Source organism: Hyaena hyaena, unplaced genomic scaffold (genome assembly GCF_003009895.1).
Source record: "Hyaena hyaena isolate Hyena2069 unplaced genomic scaffold, ASM300989v1 scaffold_1196, whole genome shotgun sequence".
Taxonomy (NCBI): Eukaryota; Metazoa; Chordata; class Mammalia; order Carnivora; family Hyaenidae; genus Hyaena; species Hyaena hyaena.
In genome coordinates, this window is record NW_024081830.1 from 385,200 (window position 1) to 408,232 (window position 23,033).

A 23,033-nucleotide genomic window follows, 5' to 3' on the forward strand; every position below is an offset into this window, starting at 1 on the left:
CCCCCCCCCCCTCCAGCAACAAGTCTCCTAAGGGATCAGAAAAGCGTAACAGAGTCTGGGAACACTCAAAAATTTTTCCGTATAAATTGATGGTAATTCTTTGCTTTATGCCATTTCGGCTTATGAAAGGTTTCACAGGGCATTCTCCCTGCGGATAACGGGCGGGAACCTGGACGCCTAGCTTAGCAGTGGCCGGTACACGTCCCTGTTGTGGCGGGGACGCCAGCTTCAGGTGCTTGGTTTCTGTGCCCCCCCCCCCCCCCCCCCCCCCCCCCTCCCCCCCCCCCTCCAGCAACAAGTCTCCTAAGGGATCAGAAAAGCGTAACAGAGTCTGGGAACACTCAAAAATTTTTCCGTATAAATTGATGGTAATTCTTTGCTTTATGCCATTTCGGCTTATGAAAGGTTTCACAGGGCATTCTCCCTGCGGATAACGGGCGGGAACCTGGACGCCTAGCTTAGCAGTGGCCGGTAAACGTTTTTAAACAGAAGGAAGAAAAGAAAAGGAGGAAGGGAAATAAGAAGGCAAAAGTCTCTCTCATTAGTGTAGCAATCTAAAAATTAACCAGAACCGATTTTTAAAAAGCCAGATGTGGCAGTAATTTGCCCTTTCGGCTCTTTATTTCAGAAGTACGTCCCAAGGAGCCTTTGTTCTTCTCCTCTTGGGACCCGTGTTTTCTCCGTAAGCGAGTCACAGGGATGGTAGAGGTGGCCACGCTCCAGCCACCCAGGGGGGGTGGGACCACACAGCCTCCCCACCGACACCGCACAGTCAAGTCAGGAAGAGGGGCCCCACTCCCTGCCCCCAGGCTCCACCCAACCCCCGGCACCCCAATCATAGAGACCTGGGGTTCATGGAGGTTGGGTTCATCAACCAAGGAACTGGACCCTCTTTCCTCAAAGGGATTAAGAAGAAAGCAAATCTTCAAGACAATCACCTCTCTTCCCGGTCAGAAAACTCGCACATGCCCCCGTCACTGCCGTTATGCCCGCCTCTCCTGGCTTAAAGATCCACACACAAACTCCAAAGGGAAAAGCCAGCTGTAGAGTGTATTTTAAGCAATCCTATACTCCGTTCCATAAAAGAGAAAATGTTCATGTCTCTATTACATAGCACTTATCCAGCCAAACTTCAATGTACCTATTGTACAATGTAACCGTAAGAAGCCTCAAGGGCAGGGGCTTTTGACTGATCCCTCTTTTTAGAAGGAAGTACTCAATAAGCGGCAATAAATGGATTTATCTCCTTTCTGGATAAACAGATAAAACAGCATTTCAATTCAATAAATAGTAACCGAGTATCTACTGTCTGCTGGTCCTATACGTCCTGATCATTATTTTCTAGAAATTCATTAGTCTAATGAGGGAACCAGATCAGAAACCAATAATTATAACAAAATCTATTGAGTGCGGTGGAGACATTCTATATAAAGGGGTATAGTAAGATATGAAATAAGTTTATCATCTTGTAGAGAACAACAGCTATCCCATGAGAACCCTCCTATTAGGAGCTATCGGAGAAATTTTGCAGAAAATCAGATTCTGATTCATTTTCAATTCCAAATGCTTTGAAATTTGAAACTGATCCTGTTTCCCTTTTTGCTTTTGCTGCCAGGAAGCAGAGAGTTATAAATCTGTGACCAACTCTATAGGATCTGGACTCCATAAGGTCCTAGACTAGTTTGATACAAAGAGTATGCAGCCATTTCCTTACCAGCAAAAGGACTGGAAAGTCTACAAGGAGAAAGAATCGTCATGCATGCAATTTTACACACCGACAGTCCCTTGCACTTTATTTTTCTACCATAATTTTCTCTTCTATTTTCTTCACTTATTTACTAAATGTCTTCATTTTGCTTATCCCTTTTGGTCAACTGCTTGGGATCCTCTTTGAAATGGTATAAGCAATACATAAATAAGATGCATAACAGGTTCTGTTGCAAAAATAGGAGACGATTTCATCCCTAAGTACGTAATCATCCACAAGAAATGAAAAACCTGTGCAGCCATAAGGAAAATGACAGGAAGGAAATACAAGCATGGGAGGGAGGAGGGGGTGCTTATAATAGATAGTGAGCTAAGAGAGTGCAATGAAAGGTGACTTTCTTTTCTTTTCTAAAATTTTCTTTATTAAGGTATTCCTGGTGTTAAAACATTTCCTAAACAATAAATTTAAACAGGGGATAAACCGGGGCCTTGGGGGGCGGGGGGGAACTCAGTCGGTTGAGCGTCTGACTTTGGCTCAGGTCAGGATCTGCGGTTCGTCGGTTCAAGCCCCCTGGAGCCTGCTTAGGATTCTGTGTCTCCCTCTCGCTCTCTGCCCCTCCCCACCTTGCAAGCACGCGCTCTTGCTCTCTCGCTCTCTCAAAATAAACATTTTTTAAATTTAATTAAATAAGGGGCGCCTGGGTGGCTTAGTCGGTTAAGCGTCCGACTTTCACTTAGGTCATGATCTCGCGGTTCGTGGGTTCGAGCCCCGCGTCGGGCTCTGTGCTGACTGCCAGCTCAGAGCCTGGAGCCTGTTTCAGAGTCTGTGACTCCCTCTCTCTCTGACCCTCCCCTGCTCACGCTCTCTCTCTCTCTCCTAGAAATAAATAAAACATTAAAAAAATATTTAAAAAAAAATAAATAAATTTAATTAAATAAATAAATGATAAACATGAGATATGCCAAATTCTTTTTTCCTTAAACACCTGGGACGATGTGAAGATGCTTGCAAGGGTCACTGTCACCCAGGTCCTTTTTTTTTTTTTTTAAGTTTATTGATTTTTTTTTTTTAGTTTATTTATTTTTAAGGTTTTGCTAGGCAAATTTCTTCCACAGTTCATAGTAAGAAAATGTTTAGAGAGAGAGAGAGAGAGCTCGCTAGTGGGGGAGAGGCAGAGAGGGAGATGGAGGGTCAGAAGCAGGCTCTGCGCTGAAGACACAGAGCCCGGTGCGGGGCTCGAACTCACAACCATGAAATCACAACCTGAGGCCAAAGCTGGACGCTTAACTGACTGAGCCACCCAGAAGCCCTTCCACCCAGGCCCTTTTACACCAGGCTGCTCCCCAGCCACCCTACTCCTTGGGACGCACCTGTCCCCTCCCGAACACTGAGAACATGCACTTCTCAAAACAAAGGAGCTGCTCACCAGGCCATCCCGACAAGTGGCTTTGTGGCCGGAGATGGGAGGCTCTGGTCACCCCAATGCAACTTCGGGCTGCAGTGCGTAGAATCGCCTGAGCAACCGGGGCCCTGGGGCGCGGCCACCCTGGGGGGAGGCAGGCCAGAGGGGACAGCGTGACCAAGGAGGGTGTGCAAGAACGAGACACCGTGTCCTGCTGTATGTTCCTGTCCAAACCCCGGGCTTCTGAGAAGGGCCCAGAAAAGGTGATATACACCGAAGAGGGACTTGGGTCAAGCCTTAGACCACCTTTCTTAAAAGAGAACAGGCAGAGACTTACTAAAAAATCAAGAAATAGGCCCACGGAGAATTTTGGACTTATCTCCTTTTACTTATGCTTTACAGTCAACCACAGCCAAGAGATAATTAAATTTATGTACCTGAGAAACAGGACGAGAGGTGGGCAGAGCCAAGCTATTTGTGTTTGGGACACCTAAGTAGGATTCCACAGGATTTTCTTGGACAAATCACAACGCAAAGGACTGTCACTCAATCGGAATGGGTATTTCTGCAGAGAAATCAACATCCCACATCTTTGACAGCTCCTGGAGGAACACACCTGTCCCAAGCGAGCCTCTGGGTAGCTGTGTGACTTTAAGGAAGTTCGTTAAACTCTACATACGTGCGTTTCCTCATCTTCCAAATTGGGGTAATAGCAGCTCTGCGTGTCGTTAAGTGTTCTGTGCACGTTACCTGTTACCACCTCCGGACAGAAGAACTCCCTGCTCCACAGGGAGGTGAGGGAGCGTCCACTTCTGCTGACATTTCCAATTCTGCTTCATCCTGATGACCCACCACTGCCCCTCCCCCAGCCCTCAGATCACCGGAACTAGGTAGAAAGCAAGAGCTTCACCATCGACACTGCCTCCCTTCCCCGGCTGCCAGCCAGGACAGACAGACTGCGCGTCCGTGGGCTCTGAGAGCCCAAGAAGTCTCCGGGGGCGGCCTGTCCCAGTAACTGGACTGAACAAGCTCCCAGACCAGCTTGATCCAAAGAGATAAGCAGCTATTTCCTAACCAGCACAGCTGCTGGGCAGGCCACGATGAGAAAGCCATCACCACAGTCCCACAAACCTTAAGGAGACAGGGGGTCTAATGGCACAAAGCCTCAAAGAGCATGAAGTTAACCCAGAGTCTCCTACCAGCAGGGAGGGAGAGGAAGAAAGAAGGTAGCTGTGGAGGGGAGGGGACGCATGTGAAAGATGAATCTAACCATGAAAATTTAATTTGTTAAAATAATGACTAGAGAATGACAGATAATGCACAAATTGTCTACATGCATTTATTGAATACATAATAAATGTGTGTATGAATATATATAACTATATATGGGCACCGTGATAAAAATTAATTCCTGCTTCTAGAAGCATCGCTGTTTGTCTCCCGGCTGGCAAGAACCCCGGAGCACAGAGGTAAATTTCACACTTCCGCTCCGCACTCTCTCAACACGGACCATGTAGCTTAAACTACCCAGGTGAGCAAATGTCACAGAAGGCCTATTCGGCGGGTGGTAAATTCCAGCCATCCCAGGGAAATGCCAAGTGGTCTCAGGTCACAAGTTTGGCAAATAGCAATTTGGGGGTGCGGGGGAGGCCCCAGTCGAGGCACAGGAGGGGACAAAAGAGAGAGGGAAGGGGAAAAGGTGAAGTGAATGAAATTGGGTGACAAGACTTCGGGAAAGGCAAGGTCAAACACACAAACTCAGACAGTGTACATTTCTCAGGCTGCCTACGTGAAACACAGCACCCTCTGAATCCAAGAAAGCATGCTTCTACACGTACTGCCCAGAAGCGGTCATGAACTCTTATCCAGAATGACCTTGACAGCCACACTCCTCACCCCAAGGAACACACCCTATCCTGGGCATCGGACTCTTGGGAGCAAGCCAGCTGCGTACTTTACGAACACCGTGACCATGATTCAGCTCTCCTTGGGCTGAAAGCTCCTGGATGGTTAAGGGTCACAAACTGCACATCTATATTTCTTCTAGGTCTCACATAATGGCCCACACGAGACATTTCCTAAGTATTTCCCCAAGGAACCAATGGTTCAAAGTCGGGCACCCACCCTGCAAATTTCATCACGCCCTCCAGGAGGTCTAACATGAAGATGTGGAATGGGCACTGAAAACCTAACCCAACCAGGACAGGCCTTCATTTTTCACTTTTTTTTTTTTTTTTATTTCTAGGATAGAGAGAGACAGCGTGAACAGGGGAGGGTCAGAGAGAGGGGGAGACACAGACTCTGAAACAGGCTCCAGGCTCTGAGCTGGCAGTCAGCACAGAGCCCGACGCGGGGCCCGAACCCACGAACCGCGAGATCATGACCTAAGCGAAAGTCGGACGCTTAACCGACTAAGCCACCCAGGCGCCCCCATTTTTCACTTATTCACTCTTCATCCCCTGGGACCTGAGAGTCTTCCCGCAACGTCTCCAGAACTGACGGTGTTCAGAAATATTTGGCCAGACTTACTGAAAAACAACGAAGCTTCTAGAACCTCCACTTAGCAAGGGCAACAGTCAGAAGGGAACATTATAGGTGCGGGATCCTGACAAGATCCTTGCACACTTTGCACACTTATGCCCACGTGGAGGCTGCTAGGGAGAGGTTTCCCTCTTCAGTGGAAGCTTCGAGGAAGTGAGCCACAGTTGTAGTTACCAAGGTTTGTGAGCCTGAGCCCCCAGAAAGGGAGGGATTGGTACAGTACAGGAGTTGGAAGATGGGGGTGTCCCAGTCAGGGGCAGAGGGGACAACTGTTTGCACTCTTCACTATCACCTTGGTATGAGTGTCACCACTCTTATATTTTAGCTGCAACGAGTGTCGCCACTCTTCTATTTTACCTACCACGTCCGAAACAATAAAAAAACACACCAACTTTCAAGCTACCCAAGAGCACTTCCATCCTCTCCCCCAGAGTGATGGGGAGGAGAAATTCCTGCTGTGAAATTAATAATGGGCCTGCTAGCTGGTGGATCAGACACCGGGCTGGGGAAATGCACAGAACTAATTCACGGATTTTGGAAGTAATGAGGGACTTCAACCTTTCTGACGTCCGGCTCTCCCACGTGCATTCGGTGGAAAGTTTCTGGCGGGTCTATTGTGGGACCGGGAGGCTGCCCCCCGCAGGGCTGTAACGGAGCAATAATAGAAAAGCACGAGAATCCATTTAAGAATAATAATCACACATCAAGAACATCTTTCCTAGTGTAACTTTCTAAGAAGAAAAATAAAGTAATATGGCTCAGGCATGAGCATGATGACAGCCCCTTCCTGCCTGGGCTCCAGGAGGCTGGGTGTGGGGGGGAGCAATCCTGTGTGTGTATAGGCGGGGGAGGGCGTGCAAACTCCCCAAATCAATTTTCCTTGTGCCTAAAAGTCCCGTGAAAATACGGCGGCTGGAGGCCCCTTCCAGGACTCCTGTGGGACAAGACAAGCCGCCCTAGAAGAAAGGCATGTTCGAAGGCCCCAAACCTTCTTCAAGTGTTAAAGGAATCAGACCTCGCTGAACAGAAACAAATGTCGGTGCTGTTTAGAGCACATCAAGGCTCTCTGGCTACAAATCTCCGCAGGGGAGGATGACGCGCCCCCTGTAAGGGCTGCAGGCGGAGAAGCCCGGGGGCGTCTGCGGCACCTTCGCAGGGTGCTGGGTGACTCAGGTCAGTAGCACAAAGCACCGACGGCAGTATTTACGGGACGGAGAGGAAACGACATGGGCCGACGGTGAAAGACGCTGCACAGCAACGTGCGTGCGTGTGAGCGCGCACACTCTCCGCCACGTGCTTACACGCCGCCTTCTGCGTGGCGCCCCCGCAGGCAAAGCCGCCGCCGCCGAGGTCCGCGGGGCTCGGGCCCCTCGCACGCGGGCACCCGGCTCCCTGGGGACCCGGACGCGCGCCATCCAGCACCCTCACCCCGGGGCTCCGACGCCCTGACGGTGGGCGGCCTGCGCGGCGCGGTGGGTGTGCAAAGGAGGAGGCGCGGCGCCCGAAGGGACGTCCCCGGAGGGGGTCGGGGGGCCGGGGTCCCCTCCCGCCATCCTCTCAGGGCCAGAGGGCGAAGCGGGGGCGGGGGGGGGGGACAGAGGACACGGGAGAGGGGCCGCTGGAGGCACGCCCCCTCCCGGACTCTGGGGACCCCGCCCCCCGGGCCGCCCGAGTCCGCAGGGAGCGGCTGCCCTCGCGCCCCGCGGGTGGCTCACGGCCTCTCTAGGCTGCGGCCCCGCGTTTCCCTAAGTTCCCAAAGTTTTCCGTCCCCGCGCATCCCCCTCAACTCCTTCCAGACGACTCCGCCTTCCGTGCTCCACCTGGCGCGCGAGCCGCCCTCCTCCGTAGTAGTGGCCACGGGGACCGTCCCCCTCCCACCGCTCACCCCCGGGCCGCTCACCTGGCCGCGGACCCCGGTACCACCCCCCCCCCAAGCCCGGGCCCCAGTGCTCGCGCGCCCCGGCGGCCCGCACCCGCCCCGGCCTCGCCGTCGCCGGGGCCGCAGGGTCACGGCCACCCTCGCACGCAGGCCGCACAAAGGAAAAGCCGGGCCGGGCTGCCGCGCTTTGTTGTCAAGTGTCCCCCAACGTGCGCGGGGTGCGGGGTGCGGGGTGCGAGGCCCCGCCCCACCCCCCGCGCGCAGGTCCTGCGCGAAGGTGGCGCCGCGCACACCCTCCCGCCAGGACAGCGGGCCCCGCGTTAGGCAGGGAGGCCGGCTCGTCGTTAGGGTCCCCGAGACGCTTCCTTTGTTCGGGACAAAAGAGAAATGCAAACTTTCCATTCGATTAACAATGGGGATTACAAGGAGGGTTCTCCTCCGGGCCGCGCGGCCTCCGATGGCCTCGGATCCCGCAGCCCCCGGCCCCCCAGAGACGCCCGCCTGCCCGCCCTCCGGCCGCCAGCGCAGGCCACTAGGTAAACTTATTCCTTAGAGCTACTGGCAGATTCATCCCGGCCTCAAAGCACGACAAACCCAGAACTTCCCCCCTTCCCCCGCACTCGCAGGCCGCACTTCATCTTAGAGACAAGCAAACATCTTTCTAAATATCCTCACTTTAAGTCTCTAGAAGCCCCCGTCGGGTGGGTGGGAAACAGACCTTATTTCATATTTCAGCTGAGGCAAATGGAAAACCAGTAACTGCACAATCCCAAGGGGAAAAGCAAACCCAAGTTTCCCCTACTCCTCTGGGCCCCGCAGGATGAACTTGCAAAGGTTATACTGCACTTCCAATCCTGCAACCACAAATCTCTGTGTTTTCCAAAAAGCACTCTCCAGTCTAGAATCCAACAGCTACAAACAGAAAGGATGCAAAAGAACCATTATTTGCATCCAGTCATGGAGTCAACAAGGTGGATTAAAGTGGGACTGGCCTCCAACAGGCTTTGTAAATGTGATGCTAAATGCTTCCATTAAAAAAAAAAAATCACTAATTTTTTTCTCCTCTCACGGTTTGCCTTCCCCAATTCAATGTGACTCATGGAGGTAGCTTTAACGTCACCAGAGCCACTTTTATATGACTGTCTAGAAAAGATAGGAGGAGTCAAAGGATAAATTAGAACTGCAATGATGAAAAAGAATTTTATAAATGCGCCACCTGCCTTCCATTCCATGGACCCAAGCCTTGGAAGGGCTCCTGTTGAGGCTCATGATCCACGGGATGTGAGGTCAGGTTAGTGGCTCTCCAGAGTTGCCCATTCCGTGGATGTGGAAACCTGAGACTAAGAGGTTAAATGACATTCTTAAAATAACACACTTTGGAGGCAGTCAGCAGTACGCCTCAGAACTCCTGACCCTGACTCCCGGTCCTGCGAACTTAGGTCACACCATGAACTCCTCTGGACTTGTTCACTGTATTCGAACTGCAGGAAACAAGATGGCTGCTTCCACCCATCATTCTCTCCTAGGGAACATTTCAGATGTTAAGGATATGGAAACAAATCATAAAACAATAAGTTATAAAAAGCAAAAAGTAAAAAAATAGAAGGAGGTAGTGAAGAACCACTTCATCCTAGCTCTCACTAACAGGACACTGTCTGCCAGAAAGAGATGCCTAAGATATACGCTTTATTCTGGAACATGGCTTTGCCTCAGGAACCAATTTCAATTGCTGCAGAACTACCAGATCAAGTTTGGGTAGGGAACAACAATGTGTCTTCCGGAGCGCAAAAGCTTGGCCAAAAAAGAAAACTAAACAAAAGTTTGTGTCAAAACAACCATTCCTTGGCCAAGCTGACCAATATGGAAGACCCTCGCCACCTGTAACCCTTGAGCACTTGAAGTGTGGCTAGTCCACACTGAAGATGTGCTGTAAATGTAAAATACACAATGGGTTTCAAAGTCTTAGTACAAAAGAAAAAACAAAATGTTGATCACATGTTGAAATAGTTTAGATATTTGGATTTAATAGTCTAGTTCTTAACATTAATTTCACCTCTTTTTACTTTTTTTAATGAGCCACTAGGAAATTTAAAACATTAAATTTAAGGGGCACCAGGGTGGCTCAGTCAGGTAGGTGTCCAGCTCTTTTTTTTTTTTTTTTTTTTTTAATTTCTGAGAGAGAGACAGCATGAGCAGGGGAGGGTCAGAAAGAGAGGGAAACACAGAATCCGAAGCAGGCTCCAGGCTCTGAGCTAGCTGTCAGCACAGAGCCCGACGCGGGGCTCGAACCCACAAACTGTGAGATCATGAACAGCTCTTGACTTCAGTTGGGGTCATTGTCTGGCAGTTTGGGAGTCTGAGCCCCGTGTCAGCCTCTGAGCTGACAGCGTGGAACCAGCATGGGATTCTCTCTCTCCCTCCCTCTCTCTCTCTCTCTGCCCCTTCCCTACTCTCTCTCTCAAAATAAATAAACATTTAAAAATTAAATTTAAAATTACTTATGTGTTAACTGAGCAGCACTGTTCTATGGGATTCCCTTTCAAGAACTCTAGGACTGAAGGAGGGAGGTTCAGGTAAGTCGGGATGCCTTCTGCGGAGATTTACCCAAGAGTCTTTCAAAGCAAGTAAATGCAGCAGGGTCAGGAAGCATTTTGGTGAGCCTCTAAAACTCCTGGATAGACCTGGTAGAAAACCCAACCCGCACAGACACAGCCAAACTTATGAGCAGGGTGGTCAACATTCTGCCTTGTCGTTTGGGAAAAAACAAAACCCATAAACAGTAGTTGGCATTTACTGAGCACACTCACTAGACTATATGGTTTATATTATTGTGTTGTTTAGTCCCCCAAATTATTATTAATTAAAGTGTTATTACCTTTACAGGATAGGAGAGGAAATTGAGGCTCTGTGAAATCAAATAACTTAGTAATATTACACACCAAGCTAGGAATGGGATCCAGGGTGGTTTGCCTCAAAGTCTTGGCTTTCCCTATCATACCAGATTGCTATTCAAAAAAATTGCCCAATCTCTTTTGCTAATTTCTTCCTTTCCAGGAATCTGGCACTTGAAATTCCAGCAGTAGAGATTCATTCCTCTGACTTAAATTTATCAAAAAAAAAAAAAATTTAGAGTAGGTATTGATCAAAGAAAACAAACAAAAAAAAACACAGTAGAATCCTAAACATAGAGGCATCTCTCACAGTGAACCGTCTCTCACTGATGGAGAAGAAGGTTGAAAAACATGGAAGGCTGGGGGCGGTAAAGACAAAACATGGTGTCATTTACAATATGACTTAAGATTACACCTCCTACAGTCATTCTGGGAAACAGTGTGGCAGTTCCTCAAAGTGCCAAGCATGGAGCAGCATGTGATCCAGGAGGCCACTCCAAGGTATACATCCAGAGAAATGAAACAAAAATCCACCCAAATCTTGTATGCAAATGTCCACAGCAGCAAAAACATACAAAATATGCTAAATACCCATCAACTGATGAATGGATAAACAAAATGTGGTATATCCATACAACAGAATATTACTTGGCCATGAAAAGGAATGAGGTACATAGATGCCACGCTACAGCATAAACGAACCTAAAAATATTCTGCTAAGTGAAAGAAGCAAGTAACAAAACACATATTATGTGATGCTGTGTATGTGAAAATCCCGGAACAGACAAATCCATAAAGACAGGGGATAGCAATTTCTAGGGGCAAGGCAAAGGGAGAAATCTGAACTGACTGGTCCTGGGTACTGGGTTTTTGGGGAAGTGATGAATAAGTATCTAAATTCAGGTTCTGCTGGTTGTACGATTTTGTAAATATACTAAACTACTGAACCATACAGTTTACATTGGATGAATTTCATGCTATATGAACTATATTTCAAGATGACTATCAGGGCCATCTCGCTGGCTCTGTTGGTAGAGCATGTGACTTTTTATCTCAGGGTCATGAGTTCAATTGCCATATTGGCCACAGAGTATGCTCTTTAAAAAAAGAAAAAGATATAAAAAAGATAAAAAAGAATAAAACCTACAATGTATCAAGCCTGTCATTATGATAAAGGTAAAGTTTTCCTAAATGAGAAACATATGAGGAAGTCAGGAAAAGATCCCTGTTACCTTAAACACACTTTGTGTTACTCTCCCTACTTTGAAACTTTGTAAATTGAATGGATGAATCAGTATGTTTTCAGAGAGGAAATTTTTTTTAATATATTTTTTTATTTATTTCTAGGAGAGACAGAGAGAGAGACAGTGTGAGCAGGAGAGGGTCAGAGAGAGAGGGAGTCACAGACTGAAACAGGCTCCAGGCTCCGAGCTGGCAGTCAGCACAGAGCCCGACGCGGGGCTCGAACCCACGAACCGCGAGATCATGACCTAAGCGAAAGTCGGACACTTAACCGACTAAGCCACCCAGGTGCCCCTTTAACTATAATTACATCATATCTTTAGTTGCTGATGCTAAGAAAACACAATCACTAATATACACAAGTTCAGTTTTTCAGGTAGTTATTGTCCTCTTTATGGAGAACTAAAAACCTTCGTCTTTGTTCCTACCCATCCCCCCCCCACCCCGTTTTCTTCCAACCTAGTTCCAGCCCTTTGGTCAGATATAGCTAAATCTCACTTTAAGAGAACAGCAAGAGAAACAAAAGAAAGCAAATCTTAAATTCAGCAATTTTTGTCTCTTTTCAGCATAGAATCACAGAGTCTTGGAATTGGCTTGGTCTTTAGGGACCATCTGGTGCAAGCCTCTCTTTTTCATATAAGAAAACAGGGCCAGAAATAATAAAAGCTAACAGTTATTGACTGCTTATGCCAGGCACTGTAATTTACATGTATTACCTCATTTAATCCTCAGGACACCCCTCCGTGATACGTATCATCATTATCTCCTGTTTATAGATGAGGAAAATGAAACACAGAGAGGTGTAGTAACTCGAATAAGGTCACAGAGCTAAAAAGTCAGAGATGTGAGATATAAACACAGAGGCCAAGTCCTTAATCTCTACTATTATGGTTTCTCCCAAAACTATTTAAGCAATTTTTTTGCCTATCATCTTAAACTACTTAGTGATAGGTCCAGAGCTAACAAAGGGGCAAGGCACCCATCCCCATTCCCACTTAATGACAAAAGCATCAGTGCAAGATGTAGTTGAATCTATGAGTTAAACTCAAAAGGATGATTTTTTTTCCACCCATTGCAATCTCAATTTCCACCAATGATTGAGAGATTGAAACACAGCTGTCAGTGGTAAGAAGACCTTCTGGGAAGTCACTACTGACCTTATTCTGCCATAAAGGGAGATAGTTTTTATAATCTTATGGCAGTCTATACCTGCACATTTTTTTTTTCTGGAAATCACTCTGCCAAGTTCTGAGAAGTATACCTCTCAGATGCAGATGGAGCCAAATTTTTGCCTGGAGAATTCTCCCCGTGAGATACGTTCCTCTGGCCTGAAAGGGTTAACACAGCACCATCCTAGGAAATGGAATAGGATCTGGGTCCTGACATAATTTATTATAGAAAACACAGCATCTTTTATTTATATAGCCCAGGGAGCTCGAAGCACTTTGCAAACAACTCATTAATCCTCTCCTTATTTTATTTATCAATTACTGCGTCCCTTAAAGCTGGCCATGCCACCTGAGGGAAGGGGCAGGGGCGGAGCCAGAGTTGCCATATTCCTCTCACCCAGGCACAAACGGCAGTGCAGATGGACCGGGCGCTCTCAGGGTCATGTGAGAGTGACTAAGAACGGTCTTTGGAAGCTGGATTTGGGACACTACCTTGGTCATGTGGCCTGTGTGTGTGTGTGTGTGTGTGTGTGTGTAATGAATTTTTTAATATATGAAAAGGGAAAGGAACGACATATACTTGGCTTCCCCTGACCAAGTTCAAGACATAACAGCCTCCATCTAAAAGCAGTTTGAAACCAAAATCAAGGCTACGTTTCCCTGAGCCGTGAGAGGAAACCGTATCTCCGAAGAAGCTGGAGTTATGCTTTAGATTAAACTGAAAATGTTCTCCTATTCAAATATGTTCAGTATTTAAGTTTTGGTTTGTTTGCTTGTTTGAGGGTATTCGTGTAATTCTGCCAACAACAACAACCAAAAGTTCACGGATGTCAGAAGGCAGGGGAAAAGCACGTGGGCCGCCTGGCACGGGCAGCGGGCTTGCCCCACAGGCAGGCACTACGCCCCCTCCCGGCGCCGCCCAGTGGGAACCCACAGCCTTACTCACCCCCAGCTCGGGGCACCCAAACCCTCTCTCAGTTCCCTGAACTTAAATCCCCAATCCTCACAGGCGTCCTGATGGTCAGAAGTGAGCCCAAACTTCAAAACTCTCCTTCTGAGAGGTCTGACCCCCCACGGGCTCAGCACCCCCTCCTTCCTACCTCTCAAATGCCAGAATTTATCTAATCCACTCCTAAAAATGGATCACATCGAAGTGACTGGAGGGAAGGGATACTTCTCCTCAGTCAGCGTTACAGGGTCTATAGCTTACAACCAGATTATGATAAACCGTGTAGTGTCGAATCACATTACTTCTGCCCAGCTCACTGCTGGCCCTGAATGGTAGTGTTCAAGCAAAGCTCATTTGGAACATCCCTTCCCTGGCTCCCCGCTTTCCCTTTCAGCCTCTTCCACAAAAAAAGAAAGAAGGAAAAAGAAAAGAAAAAAGAAGCCCCAACACTTGAACTCTCTGGTCAGCAAGAAAAACTTTTTTGCATTTGCCTGCGACAGATGAACTTCTATCAAGTCACTCTGCCACTTTGACCCCAAAAGGGATGTGAGCGGAGGCAGCCCTAAATTGTCTAAAGGTATCTCACTCCTGCTCAGCTCAAGGCCTACTATCAGAATTATTCCCTTGCTGGATACAACTTCGCTGCATCGTGCCCCTCTCCTACTTATACAAACACACACACACACACGCACACACACACACAAATTATTCTCTAACGCTGTAAAGAAGAGAAGACCACCAGTCTCATAATATAACTGCTGTATTAGGAAGAAGTGGCAGGGGCGAGTAAGGGAGGGTGTCGAAAGTGAAATACAGTAGTATACTTTAAAAACACACACACACACGCACACACAGTTCTATGATAGGGGTGTTAATGGAACACAGAGAAAGAAGAAAAGAGAGAGAACAAAAGGGTGGTAAGGAAGCAAAAAAAAAAAGTCTAATTTTTTTTAACCTCCTTCAGTGATTTGATTTAACTTCAGCGCAGATAATTCACAGAGGAAAATCGGCTGAAAACGCCATATATAGCTATTAAGTTCTAAAATTAAAAACTATTCACAACAATTACCGCTCTTCATTGCTATCTATAAATACTCTCTCTAGTAAATGGCACCCAGTATATTGGGAGTGTTTGCCTGATTTTTAAACCTGCATGGTTTTTGACACTAAAGTTAAAAAACAAAAAAAAAGCAAGAGACATTTGAAATTATATGCAAGGTCTTTTTAAGAGATACAATGTGTCTGACTTTTTTTTTCTTCTGTTCCATCGCATCACCCCCCCACCCCCCCACCCCCACATATACACCTAGGTCAAAGTCAGCCTATTGCTACTATGTGGGAAGACAAGGAACAGTTCCTTAAACACAAAAGAAAATAAGATCTTCAATGGCCCAAAACTCCGTATTAAATCCCTCCAATCCCAGAAGGAGAGAGCAAAGAAAAGCCACTTGTGAGATACACATTGTTGTGCCCCCCTCCACCCCGGGTTTCCTTGCTGTTGTTTTTGAGATTTGCCGCCGAGCATTCTGCAGGCCTTCTCTTTTCTTAGCATTGATTTTTAAAAAGCAAAAGGGTATCAAAATAAAAACTCACCCACACTCTGAAGCAAGAAGACACATGGTGTGTTTTTTTTTTTTTTTTAATATCCTCACAGTAATTTCTGACTTAAATACCCATCAATCAACTGTAATTTAGACGGTGCTGCCTACTTCGGGTGTTGTGCGCATGTTTCTTTTCGAGTTGCAAAAGGTGGGTAAGACAATCTTCCCTGCTTAGTTCTGAGCTTTCCACCGGAAACCATGAACAAAAACCAAAAAAAAGTAAAAGCAGTAAAAAGCCATTACCGCTGCTCCCCTCAGTGTCCAGTCTTCCTTCTAAATACCTAGGTGAGCCGAACCGTGGGAACTTCGCGTGAGAATAAACAAGCCAGCCCACCTTAAACCAAGTCACCTCTACAGTGCTTGGGATGGAAACTCAAAAATGCTCATTAGAAGCAAGGGGGCTGGGAAATAACAATAGAGAAAGTCCCCTAACAATGCAGGAATGCATAGGAACTGACCAGCCAGCAGACCTGCTTACCAGCCCTGGATCAAGAGGGGGGGTGTGTGGGGGGGGGGGAAGCTCCTGCAACTTTACACACTTGATGTGTCTCGGACACATCGACTGCATGGGAGATATGCTGGCACCGAGACCGGGATTTGGGCAAATCCTGAGCGACGGAGTAATCATGCTTTAGAGTCAAAGGCTTCTCTTCCACACGCCAGTTGTCTCCCACCTATAACGCAGAACACTCAGCATTCCAGGAGACGTTTCTTCCTTCCCCTCCTTCTAACATGCAAGTTGAAGAAAACCAAGGAGGAAAGCCTTTTTTTTCCTTTTTTTTTTTAACTTTCACCCATGGGTGCCCTGTCAATCCAAACCTCTATGACGTGTATGTGTGTGCGCACATGTATATTTCCCCTTTAACACAAGGGCAGGGGTCCTTTTCAATCCACAGTACTTCATAAACTATTTTTTAAAATATATTATTCTAAAGACAACACACCGAAACTGAACTTGGGTTTTTAAAATTCTCCAAACATCAATTCATCAATGGACAGTTAATCTTAAAAGCAAAATATACAATCCAATGATAGATTACACCTTTCAAGTGTTATTTTGACCAACACCACTGCTTCCTATCACCGTAGTTTAGCCAGTATGAATAAGGAACAAACTCTTTAACCCACACCAGAACCGGATCTCTCTGTTCACACCCACCCACTTTGATCTACTGCCTTGTAGGTTTTAATTAGAAGACTAGAATTAAACACTTTGGCCACAATATACATTCAAGTGCCCCGATGGGCTTCCTTTCCATAAATATCTGATAAGTGTCTTCAAAAATAGAGTCGCTTTAGCCTGGATTATCAAATATGCCTTTATGTCTTGATTCTATATATTTGATGAATCAAGATGGGCAGGAGAGCATACTAAGTTAGAAGCAAATTTCAACAAACCAAATATTCAAGGTAAATACACATCAGAGATCAAAAAAAGAAAATGAGAAGGAAGAAAAAAGGAGAGGGAAAAAAATATATATACACATACACGCAGGTTTCCTGCTCTGGCTAATAGGAAAAAAAAAAAGCTAAAAAGTGTGACAAACTGTAAGAGCTCTTTGATATTTGTATGCACAATTCATAAATCTCCTAAGAGGCGTTTCACAGCTAAAATAATGTAATTATCAGCTTTGCAGTAAGGTTAGGCTTTGGCAAGGCAACCTAGAAGGCTCCAAGGTCTGAACATCACTGCTCAGGTGCTTTGTCTAGAATGTTGTGCCCAACACACGTAACATTCAACAATGGAGCTGCTTGCTAATTTCACATAGATTGCAAGACCCAAGTAATTACATATTCGATCAACGGTCACATCTTGAAACTATTTATTTTTTTAAAAAGAGAAACACAGAGAGCTTTCAAAAAGAAAGCCACCCTGAGTGCCCTCACCCCCACCCCTTTTTTATGTGTAACTATCAATGTATATCAACCGGGCATGCAATCATATTTATTGTCACTTTCATTCATGTCATGCCCTTGCTTATATGGTTTAGATATGAATTATTGACTGTTACACTCCTTGTTGTAAAAAATAAATAAATAAATGGGATGGCAGGTACTTCGCACGGCTCTGAAACGAGCGAGCAAGTCAGAGAGGCCGGCAGAAGCTCCCGCTTTATATAACCACCCCTCGTTCCTCATCTTTATGCCCTAGTTTCGGATTGCCCTCTCATCTCTTTCTTCCTACAAGGGAGAGATTCAGCCACTTTGGAAAATGAAGGATAAAATAAACAAACAAGAGGCTGTTGCTAAATGTCCTTCCCAGAGCATCTGCTGTTTAAGAACACTTCTGATTGATGACTGCTATTTTTTAATTGTTGCTTTAAAATTTAAATGCCCTCCTGGGATGTGTTATAAGTGTGTTAGTCCATGATATGAGGTCTAGAAAGTAGAAAAACAACAGAATGAGTGATCTCATGGCATTATTTTCTCCCAAACCCAACGCTTCCCCCTGCTATAAAATCGCAGGGCACTCAAATACCGATTACCTGATGTTGTATAGCGTTTTCCACAAAGGTATTTGACAACAGTGCCGAGAAACCTCTAGCCTGATCCTTTGTACCATTACAAGAAAAAAAGGAAAGGAAACTTTAAACAGTTTAGCCCCCATGCCCAACTCCAAAAACACTAGGCTTTTAAATATGGGCCAAAATACCTTCCTTCAGGAAACAGACTTTTACTTTCATATTTTTCCCCCAAAAGACACACCGTTCTATAAATTTCCCTGCAGAACCTCGATCCTAGCCCCAATTTCAAAGAGGCTGGTAACAGAGTTAAGGAAAATAAACCAGTAATGCTTGGTAATAGCTGTCAAGGAAACTTGGTGCTTTCTTTCCCAGGAAGCAGGGCTGTTAGAACTCCCTATTGGAATACGCGATCAATCTTAAGAGTACTTTTATTCTGAAATTTTAATATTTAAGTAATGGGTTAGTGATTGCTGGCTAAGTGAGTCAATCGGCCAAAGAAAACGCTTAAACGTTGAAATCTCATTCCTACCTGTTTTTTCTTTGATTTCACACAACACATTAAACAAGGCAGGCTTCATTCTGTGGCAGTTTAAAGCATGTTTTCTGCAAGAAAGAAACAACATAATAGCTTAGGTGGACTTTCAAGATCAAACTGCTGATAATGCACAGGGGGAGAAATCTGAACATTTAGCCAAAATTATATACCAAGCATAACTCTGTGGCATGCTTCGATTGTTTTATGACTTAATATACAGAGCCCCGCCATAGAAAAGGAAATAACGTTAATTAGCTGGGAGAGAGTAGGGATTTAACTACAGAACAGAACTAACCTAAATTATGCCCATTTAGGGAGAGTTGGGTTTTTTTTTTAAATAGTTTAATCAAAGTGGAATTCTTAAACCAATAATCCTACATCCAGGGCAATGGATACGGCGAAGCTAAATGCCTAGGATAACAGTTTTCTATCATCTATGCAATCACCACAGCGTAGGAGCTGTCTGCCTCTTGGTCTGTGTGTGTGTTTTCAAATTTAATTCATCCATGTGTTCGAATTCATTCTGCAGATGCCCCTGTATTCTCATAAACACAAGATGCTTGAAAGGTCTTCTGAGTAGAACTGTCAATTTATAAAATTTCAGTCCCCAAGTTAAAGAGTATGGAAATGCATTGCCACGGGGCAAACATACCCATATGGGGAATAAATTCATTTCTCTGTGTTCACATTACGCCTCTTGTGCACACACCGCTTATCTGCAGGTGTTGAAATTCAATTATTTACAATTAGGACCTTGTACCCATTGGGGAAAAAATGAATACAATCCTGCCTTTTAGATTAGTGATTTACCTGGTTCTTGTGCGTGTTTGCATTCAGAATGCACTTGAAGGGACAAAACAATACCTTTCCCTTTATTTTACTATGGAAGCACTTAGCAGAAGGATATTGTTTTGGAAACAAAATACTGATCCTATCAGCTCTCAGTGAAGGGAATTCTGTTTACAAACTGAAATTAATGTGTAAAGACAAATGGAAACCCCTGGCACTCCAGACACATGCAATTCTTTTTTAATTCTTGTGAAAGTTAAAAAAAAAAAAAAAAAAAACAGACACACATCCTCATGAACTAACCAGAAGCATGCTCACTAGACTGTTCAGCAGAGGAGGAATAAGCTCAGAATCCAAGAGTATCAAAATAAACACATGTATTGTGTCTAAAATTCTAACGGTTTACTTTGTAAATAATAAATGCATGTTAGAAATATGTAACTAAGGAAAGGAAAAGCAGATATAGTATTTGCTAAGCAGAGTTACATTGTTTCACCAAAAGGAAAGCTCAAGGGTGACTGAGTTCCAATGGGGGGGTGAGGAAAAAAAAGGTAGAATATACTTCACTGTATCAAAGACCTCTTTGGGGGCCTTTTCAAATAGTTTTCATTAATTGTATTCTTACATAGAGGCCCAATTGGAAAAATCAACAAGAACAACAACAACAGAAAGCCCCACAAGGCTTCCCAGAAATACTCCATTTCCATAACACATCCATGGGGTTGTAGAGAGAAAACAGAGTTCCCTATCCCAAAATGTGAGTCTGAGCTCTCTCAGCATCTAGGCCACTATCAGGGGAGACCCGCCAAGCCACGGCTGTCCTCAGTTATACAAAAAGGGAGCACTGGCCGTGCATGAGGAAAAGTGGGAAGTCTCGAGCCTTCCCGGCCCCTTGCCACTTCACAAACTTGTTATTAAACCAGCTTACTGGTATGTCTGAGTTTATTTTTCTGCAACAATGTAATGGAGAAATCTGTTCCAATTCAAAAAGGGATGGCCAGTGGGAAATCGTCCACTTTGCTGTAATTATGAGCTTCAGTAAAGATAATACGATTCAAAAAGAGCACCAATTAATTTTGGAAACTTTCCCCCATTAAAAAAAATGAAGCATAGTTCCTGGCTTCGAGCATTTCTAAGTTTTCCAGCACACGTAAACCTCAGTACTTCTTGAGTTTACATGTTGCGTGTGCCTGCAGCTAAAATAAGGGTATAATTCCTAACATCCAACGCTTCTCATTTTCTCAACTCAAATTCCTTATTCCCGTTAAGACAAAAATACATATAATAATGTCTTTTCCACATAACTGAGTCATTTGGGGCATAGGAATTGTGAACATATTAAAAAAAACAACTACTTCTGAGATTCAACAAAGCGGGGGTAATTAACAGTAAAGACATAAGTGGTCATTAGATTTTTTAAATTCTCCTTTTTGAGATCGGCCTTGGGCAAGCTGTTAGTGGGTTGCCATTGGCTCTACATTTTGTTTTGAAGAGAATTTACTGTAAAATCCTGGAGTGTTGAACTGTCTACCTAGCAATGGATTAACTTGAGAAGCTACACAGCTTCTTTATTGTGTTTCCTTAATAAAGACCTTCCTGTCCTATAGCACTGAAAATACATGAAATTCACACATGCCTTCATTTCTATTTCTGTGCATCCTAAGTGGCCCTGAAAAAAAGCATGGGAAAAAAACATGCTTGATTTTTGTCCCCCCCACCACCCCTTTTTTTTAAAAGGACCATACATTCACAGCACGTTGGTAAACTGACTCAAATTAAGAGACAATAAAGTTAAACTGAATATCTGAGTCTCCTGAAACTAACCAATATGCCTCAAAGCAAAATCATGTTTTCCTTCTTTCCCATTAGCTTTTTCTGAAACAGAACCAAGTGAATGCAAAATATTTTTTGGATAGCTGACAAGTACTGACAAAGAATTAAGCTGCTTTTTTTTTAAGGGGGCAGAAAGAGGAAAAGATCCAAATTAATTTTGGAGGAGCACGTCAAAAAAGAAAAGCCAAAGTCTCTGAATTAGGTGAGGAGTCACTAAATTTGCAAATAAAGTGTTATTGGAACATTTTATTTTGTAATGTTAAGGAGTCCCTCAACAAGAAGGCACAGAATGCTGTTCGAAACTTGTCAATTCTGTTCTCTCTGATACTTTTTTAAAGCAGTAAAAAGTGCCGAGGGCCGCTTTTGGATCCGTTGGCAGTATTTTCGGCGTGCCTGAGTGTTTGTGTGGACATATATGAATATCTCTATATTCATACACACACACACACACACACACACACACACACACAGGCACATCTCGGCATGGGCGATTACACACTTTCGATAACAACGCTCCTTCCAATTTTACTCCTCCGCCATGTAGTTGCTCGTCAAAAGGGGAAAAGAAATAACATTTAAAAAGAAAGCGCTGTGCTGATTCGGTTCCCATTGTTTCCCCCTGCGAGAGGGAGAAAAACAAAAAACCCCAAGAAAGGAAAAGAAAAGCCTCCATCTCACCTGGCCTGCGCCTCATCCAAACTCTGGTCTGTGATGGTCATAATTTGCTGTAAAATGTCTCCAATGTCCTGCTTCCTCCCGCCCTCCCCCTCGGTCCCTCCGGCCCCATCCTGCAAGTGCTGGGACAGGCCGGGGTGTCCGGCCATCCCGACCCCAGCATGGGAATGCATCAGCCTGGGCTGTTCGTCCATCTCCAAAGGCAACGGCGGCCCCCGGCTCTTCCTCTTCTCCTCGGCTCGGCTCCTGGGCAGCACCAAGGCTTTTTATCCTTCAAGCTGGCTTCAGATCCTTTTCAGGATAAACAGGGAAGGGGGGAAAAAAGAAGACCAAAAGAAAAAAAAAAATCCCTTTGCCTCTTTTAGAGGCTGGTGGGAGGATGGGGAGTGGGGAGGGGGAGGGGGGCGTGAAGGGGTTGCGGGGTGAGGGTGGGGATAAGGGCTGGTGGGGAAGGGTGTTGACTCCAAAAAGCAAGAAAAATAAACCACCTTCCCACTTGACGAAAAGAAATCAGAGCTGGCTTTTGGCTTTTCAGTCCGGTCTCCTTTGCAAGGCAGAAATGGGCTCCCGGCGCTTAAATCTGTGGCTTAATCCTTTTGCAAATATGCATTGATCGGGAGAAAGGAGAGGAAGGCAGGGGGATTGCAATGCAAACTTTCCCCCCCACCCCCCGCTGCCCCCCACCCCCACTCCGGGCCAGAGTGATCTCAAAGGGGGTGGGCTGTTGCAAAAGCCAGATCTCCCCCGGCCGCGGCGGCAGGCAGAGCACAGCCTCTCTCCTCCTCCGTGTCTCTGCAAACTCCGGCAGCCCCGTCAGCCTCCTGCTTTTGTTTAGCTCAGGCTCAGGACTCCAGAAACACATACAGAAAAACCACAGCCTGCGAGGAGGAGGAGGAGGAGAAGGAGGAGGAGGAGGAGGGCGAGAAGGAGAGGGGAGGGGGCGGGGAAGCCGGGGGGGCGGGGGAGAGAAGGAGGGAGGAAGGCGCGCAGGCCCCGCCCCCCAGCCCTGATTGGCCGGCGGCGGGAAGAAGGGCCCTCCTCCCCCCGCGCGCCTCCCTGCCCCTCCCCTCGGCCTCCTTCGGCTCCTCCTCGCCCGGCGCCCTGTCAATCAGAGTTCAGAGGTGGGCCGGGAAGGAGGCCGGGCTAGTGCCAAGTCTCCGGTCCTTAAAGGTGCCGCGGCACCGGGGCTCCGCCTCAGTTACTGCCCGGTCCTGTCGCCCGCCTCGCTTGGCTGCCGTCCTTGAGGAGAACGTGGCCCCCCTTCAATGCAAAAGTGTGGTATTGACAGCCGAGAACGCAGGCGGTGTGAGTCTGCTCCCCACCCCTGTTTTCTCCTGCTGTACCATTGCAATTG

General features: G+C 46.0%; 1 protein-coding gene across 3 annotated transcripts in view; it reads right to left on the minus strand.

Annotated features, from left to right (window-relative positions):
* PBX1 (PBX homeobox 1) overlaps positions 1-22,291 on the minus strand; it is a 293,334-nt gene extending 271,043 nt beyond the window's left edge. For 2 of the 3 annotated variants that reach the window (XM_039222846.1, XM_039222848.1), the window contains exons 1-2: positions 21,683-22,045; positions 18,377-18,450 (exon numbers count right to left, since the gene is read on the minus strand). In XM_039222846.1, coding sequence (XP_039078777.1) covers positions 18,377-18,450; positions 21,683-21,873 — 265 coding nt within the window. In that variant the 5' untranslated portion in view covers positions 21,874-22,045. Of the gene's footprint in view, positions 1-18,376; positions 18,451-21,682; positions 22,046-22,167 lie in introns of those variants that run through there. The other variant, XM_039222847.1, reaches the window with a different exon arrangement.
* Between the last annotated feature and the right edge of the window lie 742 nt (positions 22,292-23,033).